Source organism: Scomber japonicus, chromosome 1 (genome assembly GCF_027409825.1).
Source record: "Scomber japonicus isolate fScoJap1 chromosome 1, fScoJap1.pri, whole genome shotgun sequence".
NCBI classification, from domain to species: domain Eukaryota; kingdom Metazoa; phylum Chordata; class Actinopteri; order Scombriformes; family Scombridae; genus Scomber; species Scomber japonicus.
The window spans coordinates 44,007,825-44,016,816 of NC_070578.1; the positions used below are offsets into that span (position 1 = coordinate 44,007,825).

The following is an 8,992-nucleotide window of genomic DNA, read 5'->3' on the forward strand; positions in this document are numbered from 1 at the left end:
ACACACATTCATACACCGTTGGCATAGCAACGGGAGCAGTTTAGGGTTAGGACACGCGGACACGTGGACCGGAGGAGTCGGAATCGAACTGCCAATCATCCGATTGGTGGACGACCGCTCTACTTCCTGGTCCACAGCCGCCCTGACAGACCTGGTTCAGGTGTGGATCTGGTTCTGTGTTTCAGGGTGCGGTTCAGGGTCCAGAAGAGTTCGCTGAAGGTTTTGTGATCGGGGTCCGGAGTCTGCTGAGTCACACTGTCGGTAAGACCTGAATCCTACAGCTGATCAAAACCTGATAACACTTATTAAAGATAAGAAAAACCTTTTATTGGTCCCACAGCGGGTTAGGGTTAGGGTTAGCTGCTCCTCCGTTAAAGGAGGCGAGGGTTAGGGTTAGCTGCTCCTCCGTTAAAGGAGGCGAGGGTTAGGGTTAGCTGCTCCTCCGTTAAAGGAGGCGAGGGTTAGGGTTAGCTGCTCCTCCGTTAAAGGAGGTGAGGGTTAGCTGCTCCTCCGTTAAAGGAGGTGAGGGTTAGGGTTAGCTGCTCCTCCGTTAAAGGAGGTGAGGGTTAGCTGCTCCTCCGTTAAAGGAGGTGAGGGTTAGCTGCTCCTCCGTTAAAGGAGGTGAGGGCTAGGGTTAGCTGCTCCTCCGTTAAAGGAGGTGAGGGTTAGGGTTAGGGTTAGCTGCTCCTCCGTTAAAGGAGGTGAGGGTTAGGGTTAGCTGCTCCTCCGTTAAAGGAGGTGAGGGTTAGGGTTAGCTGCTCCTCCGTTAAAGGAGGTGAGGGTTAGGGTTAGCTGCTCCTCTGTTAAAGGAGGTGAGGGTTAGGGTTAGCTGCTCCTCCATTAAAGGAGGTGAGGGTTAGGGCTAGGGTTAGCTGCTTCTCCGTTAAAGGAGGTGAGGGTTAGGGTTAGCTGCTTCTCCGTTAAAGGAGGTGAGGGTTAGGGTTAGCTGCTCCTCCGTTAAAGGAGGTGAGGGTTAGGGTTAGGGTTAGCTGCTCCTCCGTTAAAGGAGGTGAGGGTTAGGGTTAGCTGCTCCTCCATTAAAGGAGGTGAGGGCTAGGGTTAGGGTTAGCTGCTTCTCCGTTAAAGGAGGTGAGGGTTAGGGTTAGCTGCTCCTCCGTTAAAGGAGGTGAGGGTTAGGGTTAGGGTTAGCTGCTCCTCCGTTAAAGGAGGTGAGGGTTAGGGTTAGCTGCTCCTCCGTTAAAGGAGGTGAGGGTTAGGGTTAGCTGCTCCTCCGTTAAAGGAGGTGAGGGTTAGGGTTAGCTGCTCCTCCATTAAAGGAGGTGAGGGTTAGGGCTAGGGTTAGCTGCTCCTCCGTTAAAGGAGGTGAGGGTTAGCTGCTCCTCCATTAAAGGAGGTGAGGGTTAGGGTTAGGGTTAGCTGCTTCTCCGTTAAAGGAGGTGAGGGTTAGGGTTAGCTGCTCCTCCGTTAAAGGAGGTGAGGGTTAGCTGCTCCTCTGTTAAAGGAGGTGATCAGCTGTAGATGATTGATCAGTAGGTTATTGATGAGCTGCTTCCTCAGGTGGAGCTGCAGGTGTGGTGTCCCGGATCACGGGCTCGGTGGGGAAGGGTCTGGCAGCGATCACCATGGATAAAGAGTTCCAGCAGAAGAGACGAGAGGAGATGAACCGAACGCCCCGAGACTTTGGAGAGAGTCTGGCTAAAGGCGGGAAAGGTCTGCTGAAGGTAACCATAATAAATAATGAACATTAACACTTCAAATCATCCCTACCTGAACATGAGCTGATGGTCGGTATGCTGTGTCCCTGCAGGGTGTCGTCGGGGGCGTTACCGGCATCGTCACCAAACCTGTGGAGGGTAGGTCCCCCCACCCCTGTGTTTTCATTGGCTCAGTAGATCAGCTGATCACTGATCAGCTGGCTTTGTGTCACAGGTGCGAAGAAGGAGGGTGCGGCCGGCTTCTTTAAAGGCATCGGGAAGGGTCTGGTGGGCGTGGTCGCCCGGCCGACGGGCGGCATCGTGGACATGGCGAGCAGCACCTTCCAGGGGATCCAGAGGTAGTCACATGACACGCCTCCGCTGCCGTCAGTCACGTGATCAGCTCAATGATTCGTGTGTGTCTGTTTCCTGTCTGCCGACTAATGTTCACGTGTTCTGCTTTTGTTTTTGGGTGTTTTCTGTTCTGCTGTTTTTTGGTGAGAGTTTCGACTCATTAAAGCTGAGCTCCTTCATCACTGCCCTCTGAGCTCTTCCTCTGTGGTGTATTTAACAACTAGTGTTTGACTCTGAGCTCTTCCTCTGTGGTGTATTTAACGGTCAGTGTTTGACTCTGAGCTCTTCCTCTGTGGTGTATTTAACGGTCAGTGTTTGACTCTGAGCTCTTCCTCTGTGGTGTATTTAACGGTCAGTGTTTGACTCTGAGCTCTTCCTCTGTGGTGTATTTAACGGTCAGTGTTTAACTCTGAGCCAGCGATGAAGGAGCAGCTGTTTTATGTGTGCACGTTGGTGTCGTCCTGCAGCGGACACACGGTAAGTCGCTGCATTGTGTCACATGATCATCGCTCATCGCTCATCGCTCACCGCTCACCGCTCGTACCCCCGCCCCCTCTAAGCCCTGCCCCCAGCCTGTTGCTTGGTCACGCCCCCGAGGAGAGTCACATGACACGCAGGTAGAAAGGTCACTGCCTGAACAGCCAATCAGCCCTCAGTGGAGTTTATGAGCTCTTGGTTTCCATGACAACTCGTCCCACCCCCTCACGCCTCACTGGGTGCCTCCCCTTAGGGATTGGCTGATTGAATGTTCACATGGTAATCCAGGCTGATATACTTACCTGTAACCTAACCCTTACTCTTGAATACAGGGTTAGGGTTAGGGTTACATTTACTGTGTGAGCACACGTAAAACTGAACCAGAAATACTTTGTAGCTTTGTGTAAATCAAAGTAAATATTTGTGAGTACTACTAAGTATAAGTACTTCAACATACATGTGAATATTTGTACATACGTGTATTCTTTAGTACTGTGCTGTTCTTGATTAACGCAACATGCCTCAGTAGGATTCAACAGTTAGTAATATTAAATATATTTATCTATAGTAAATGAATAACAGCAGCTTCTTTTACATTTAAAGAATTTATTTATTAATGCTTTTATTTGATTGAATCTGTCGTCGCCTCGACAACCTGCTTCTGTCCCCAAAACATCCTCCATCAGTCATGTGACCCGTCAGCTATGAATCAGTCCATGATAACGTGTTAATGTTACTATTTCACGCCGTCACTGTAGAGGTCACGACAGGTGAGAACTTTAGAGACTCAGCATCGTGTGCACGTCAGCTCCATTCAGATCAGCTTCACACGCTGCTTTCACATTTACTGTGACCCCCTCTCACTGTGTGTGTGTGTGTTTGTGTGTGTGATGTCAGAGCGGCCGAGTCCACGGAGGAAGTGACCAAGCTGCGTCCCGTGCGGCTGATTAGAGAGGACGGTGTCATCCGGCCGTATGACCGAACGGAGTCGGAGGGTTTCGAGCTCTTCCAGGTTTGTGTATTTCCCTCCAATAGAAACACGCAGCGCCACATCAGCTGTAGGAAGTGTGTCAGTTGCCGCCATCAGCGCCTAACCCTTCACTGTTCAATCAATCAAACTTTATTAGTACTCAGTGTTCAAACGGGGACTGAGCAGCAGATAAAACAGAAAACTATTTAAGACTTAACACAATAATCAGTTCAGTTTTATTCAATTTAATCCGTCCTGTCTCCGGGTCTTGGTGGCATCAGGCTGAGCAGTGAAACCCAGAACTCCTTCTCTCCAGCTCTGCTCATCAGCTCCTCCTGGAGGATCCAAGCTGTTCCCAGACCAGCAGAGATATGTAATCCCTCCAGTGTGTTCTGGGTCTCCTCCCAGTTGGACCTGGAACTCCTCTAAAGGGGGGCGTCCAGGAGGATCCTGAGCAGGAGCCCAAACCACCTCAGCTGGCTCCTTTCCATGTGAAGGAGCAGCGGCTCTACTCCTAGCCTCCCCCGGATGTCTGAACTCCTGACCCGATCTCTAAGGCTGAGCCCAGACTCTCTCTGCTTGGATCCAGCATCTCATAGTTTGGGTCACTACCCAAAGCTGGTGAGCAGAGGTGAGGGTTGGGACATAGACTGACTGCTGCACTGAGAGCTGCACCTTCAGGCTCAGCTCTTTCTCCACCAGAACGGTCATCACTGCTGATGCTGCACCCATCCACCTGATGCTGCACCCATCCACCTGATGCTGCACCCATCCACCTGCTGCTGCACCCATCCACCTGATGCTGCACCCATCCACCTGTCAACCTCACGCTCCATCTGACCCTCACTGTGAACAAGACCCCCAGATACTTACCATACTCCGCTTGGGGCAGCAGCCCCCCCCCCCCCCCCCCCCCCCCACCCTGAGGGGGCAGTCCACCTTGTTCCAGCAGAGCACCATGGCCTCAGATGTGGAGGTGCTGACTCTCATTCTGACCGCTTCACATTCAGCTGTAAACCGTCCCAGAGCCTGTTGGAGATCTTCACCTGTAGAGTCCAACAGAACAACATCAACCGTAAACAGCAGACAGGTGATTCTGAGGTCCCCAAACTGGATACCCCCCCCCCCGGGCTGCACCTTGAGACTCTGTCCATGAAGATCACAAACAGGATCAGAGACCAGGGACAGCCCTGATGGAGCCCAACACCCACTGAGACCAGGTCTGACTCACTGCAGAGAATGTGAACACAGCTCTCACAGCGGTTGTTTAGGGACCCAATGGCTCACAGCAGAGACCCTGGTACCCCAAACTCCCACAAGGTCCCCCGAGGGACATGGTACTAAGCATTCTCCAAGTCCACACAGCACATGTAGACTGGATGTGTGAAGTCCCATGACCCCTCCAGGATCCCTGCAGGGTGAAGAGCTGGTCCACTGTTCCACGGCCAGAATCCACATCGCTCCTCCTGAATCAGGTTCAATGATCAGCCGGAGCCTTTCAGCAGCAGCGTCAGCTTCTCCTGGAGGCTGCTTCCCTTTCCTGACCCTACTGATGCTGGATCCTGGTGTTTGTGATCCATGGCTAGCACACAGTCCAATAACAATACGCCACTCAAATGGGGACATTCCTCCCAATCGCCCCCCTCCAGGTTTCTCCATCGTTGCCCACGTGGGCGTTGAAGTCCCTCAGCAGAAGTATGGACTCAGCGGGCCGCAGCCCCTCCAGGGCCCAGTGAGTCCCTGAAGGCCGGGTACTCTGAGCTGCTGTCAGTCCCAGGTAGCTCCAGCTGTGAAGCATTCGTGTCTCTGAGGCTCAGAACCTCCGACTGAAGGTTAGGGTTAGGGTTAGGTAATTGATTGATTGACAGTTCAGTGAGTTATGAGGCTCACATTGACACAAAGAGGAACAGCTGGTGTGGCACTGTGTGTGTGTGTGTGTGTGTGTGTGTGTGTGTGTGTGTGTTACAGTGTGTGTGTGTGTGTGTGTGTGTGTGTGTGTGTGTGTGTGTGTGTGTGTGTGTTACAGTGTGTGTGTGTGTGTGTGTGTGTGTATGTGTGTGTTACAGTGTGTGTGTGTGTGTATATATATATATATATGTGTGTGTGTGTGTGTGTATGTGTGTGTGTGTATATATATGTGTGTGTGTGTGTGTGTGTGTTACAGTGTGTGTGTGTGTGTGTGTGTGTTACAGTGTGTGTGTGTGTGTATGTGTGTGTGTGTATATATATGTGTGTGTGTGTGTGTGTGTTACAGTGTGTGTGTGTGTGTGTGTGTGTGTTACAGTGTGTGTGTGTGTGTGTGTGTGTGTGTGTGTTACAGTGTGTGTGTGTGTGTGTGTGTGTGTATGTGTGTGTGTGTATATATATGTGTGTGTGTGTAATGATGTAAAGCTTTGTGTGCACTAACCCTTTAACATGATGCCTCTCTTGTGTTACACGCAGCGTGAGGAGGATTAAACAGCATCAACTTTATAACAAAGTGCTTTTAAAGTCTCTAAAGTCTCTATATTCAACCCACTGTGTCTGTGTATATGTAAAGAAGTTATTTATATTATATTAATTATTATTCTCTGCATGTCTCTCAGACACTAAGGTCATTTTGGTTTTTAGTCATTTATAAATAAAGTTTCTGTAGAATCAGCAATATTTTTGTAAAAGCTGGTAGCATCACACGTGAGTCACTGCTGAGCTGTTTATGAATATATTTCATATTTCTGTCTTTGTGGTGATAAATACTGCATGACCTCTGACCTCTGTGTTTGTGACCTGTTTCAACATCTGTAATAAAAACTATAATCTGATGCAAACTGCTTTTATTTTGACGGGGAGGAGGAAGTAGTTAATATGAGTTATAGTCACCATTTAATAATGTGATGTGTGTGTTTGGTAGAAAGCTGCTGCAGGTGAGTCACACAGTCACCTGACCCTCCCCCAAACTCACCTTCTAACCCTTTTATGGATCAGTTAGTTGTATGTGTTGGTTTCAGCGTTCAGACATCCGGCAGCTGGAAGGGGAAGTGTTCAGAGATCACCTGCTGTTCCCCGGCCAGAGGAAGACCAACATCATCATCACCAACAGGTAATGACATCACCGACAGGTACATGACATCACCGACAGGTACATGACATCACCGACAGGTATATGACATTACCGACAGGTACATGACATCACCATGACGTCACCGACAGGTACATGACATCACCGACAGGTAATGACATCATCATGACATCACCGACAGGTACATGACATCACCGACAGGTACATGACATCACCATGACGTCACCGACAGGTACATGACATCACCATGACATCACCGACAGGTATATGACATCACCATGACATCACCGACAGGTATATGACATCACCGACAGGTACATGACATCACCATGATGTCACCGACAGGTAATGACATCACCATGACATCACCGACAGGTACATGACATCACCGACAGGTATATGACATCACCGACAGGTACATGACATCACCATGACATCACTGACAGGTACATGACATCACCGACAGGTATATGACATCACCGACAGGTACATGACATCACCATGACATCACTGACAGGTACATGACATCACCATGACATCGCTGACAGGTACATGTACCCTAACCCTCAGACCTGCAGACTCCTGTAGATAGGCAGAGTTAGATTATTACTAAGTATTCATTATTTGTTAATTGTATTAATTATTCATTATTAATTATTAATAATTTGTTATCAGGAGGGTTTTCTGCATGAAGGAAATCGACTTCGTCGGTCATTTCAACAAAGAGTGGGAATGTTTGTTTGAGAACTTTTATCGTCCTCCAGCCGTGGCAGGAAGTGAGCTGAAGATCTACTGCAAGGTAACACACCTGTTCACCTCAAGGAAGCATATAATATAATAAAGGAAGCATGTATAAGGAGCATAATGGAGTGTGTGTGTGTGTGTGTGTGTGTGTGTGTGTGTGTGTGTGTGTGTGTGTGTGTGTGTGTGTGTGTGTGTGTGTGTGTGTGTGTGTGTGTGTGTGTTTTTCAGGAACAGCAGAAGTTGATGCTTCCTAAGAGAGATGGTCATGAGTCTGTGCGGACCGTCCAGCTGAGAGACACACACACTGCTCAGGTACTGTGTGTGTGTGTGTTACAGTGTGTTACAGTGTGTGTGTGTGTGTGTGTTACAGTGTTATACAGTGTGTGTGTGTGTGTGTGTATCTACAGAAGCTGCATGGAGTCATCTCGGAGGCCCAGGTGCAGCAGCAGCAGCGCCGCCTGGTGAAGCAGAAGTCGCAGCGCTTCCTGAAACCCTAAGACCACCGTTTCCATGGTTACCGTCACATATATCCATTGTTTCCATGGTTACAGTCACATATATCCATTGTTTCCATGGTTACAGTCACATATATCCACTGTTTCCATGGTTACCGTCACATATATCCATTGTTTCCATGGTTACAGTCACATATATCCATTGTTTCCATGGTTACAGTCACATATATCCACTGTTTCCATGGTTACAGTCACATATATCCATTGTTTCCATGGTTACCGTCACATATATCCACTGTTTCCATGGTTACCGTCACATATATCCACTGTTTCCATGGTTACGTCACATATATCCACTGTTTCCATGGTTACAGTCACATATATCCACTGTTTCCATGGTTACAGTCACATATATCCATTGTTTCCATGGTTACAGTCACATATATCCATTGTTTCCATGGTTACCGTCACATATATCCACTGTTTCCATGGTTACAGTCACATATATCCATTGTTTCCATGGTTACCGTCACATATATATAAAAAACCTTTATTTACAGTTTTTCAGTTTAGAGTTTCTCTTCGCTTCTTTATTCTTATTGGATGAATTCAGATCTGATCCGTCCAATCAGCTGACAGCAGAGCTGAGTCATGTGATCACTTTGATATATTACTATCTATAGAAATAAATATTAATGTCTGAATGTTTGAATATGTTTGAATACGTGCTGGAAGATGAAGCCATAATAAGTTTATAATGAAGAAATATTTGTTTAAGTTTTGTCTGATTTTCTGGAAATGAATAAATAAAGATTTACTGACGTTGTGTTTGCTTTAATATCTGATGATGATGATGATGATGATGATGATGATCAGGGTTTGCTTTAATATCTGATGATGATGATGATGATGATGATGATCAGGGTTTGCTTTAATATCTGATGATGATGATGATGATGATGATGAAGATTAGGGCTCAGCTTGCTGTAATGACCTACAGGTATGACTTGTAATAAAAGATGAATAAATATAATAGATATTTGGAGGTCCGTCTCCTTCCTCCTGAACCAGAGGGTTAGGGTTAGGGAAGGACAGTCAGTGTTTGGTTCAGATCCTCCTTCAGTGCTGCAGGCCGCCCCCCCGACAGGCACCGCTGCCCCCCCGACGACCCCCTGCCTTCCATCATCCATCAGCAGAAGACCTGCAGACCCTAACCCTGCAGACCCTAACCCTGCCTTCCATCATCCATCAGCAGACCTGCAGACCCTAACCCTGGCCT

General features: G+C 48.1%; 1 protein-coding gene across 1 annotated transcript in view; it reads left to right on the forward strand.

Annotated features, from left to right (window-relative positions):
- The window catches only part of vps13c (vacuolar protein sorting 13 homolog C), a 90,805-nt gene extending 82,063 nt beyond the window's left edge, over nt 1-8,742 (forward strand). The window contains exons 61-71 of the mRNA XM_053334342.1: nt 186-261; nt 1,519-1,682; nt 1,769-1,814; nt 1,891-2,014; nt 3,384-3,498; nt 6,444-6,535; nt 7,190-7,313; nt 7,487-7,570; nt 7,666-7,776; nt 8,055-8,590; nt 8,682-8,742. Of these exons, the coding sequence (XP_053190317.1) occupies nt 186-261; nt 1,519-1,682; nt 1,769-1,814; nt 1,891-2,014; nt 3,384-3,498; nt 6,444-6,535; nt 7,190-7,313; nt 7,487-7,570; nt 7,666-7,755 (915 nt within the window). The 3' untranslated portion in view covers nt 7,756-7,776; nt 8,055-8,590; nt 8,682-8,742. The remainder of the gene's footprint in view (nt 1-185; nt 262-1,518; nt 1,683-1,768; nt 1,815-1,890; nt 2,015-3,383; nt 3,499-6,443; nt 6,536-7,189; nt 7,314-7,486; nt 7,571-7,665; nt 7,777-8,054; nt 8,591-8,681) is intronic.
- The last annotated feature ends 250 nt before the right edge of the window (nt 8,743-8,992 follow it).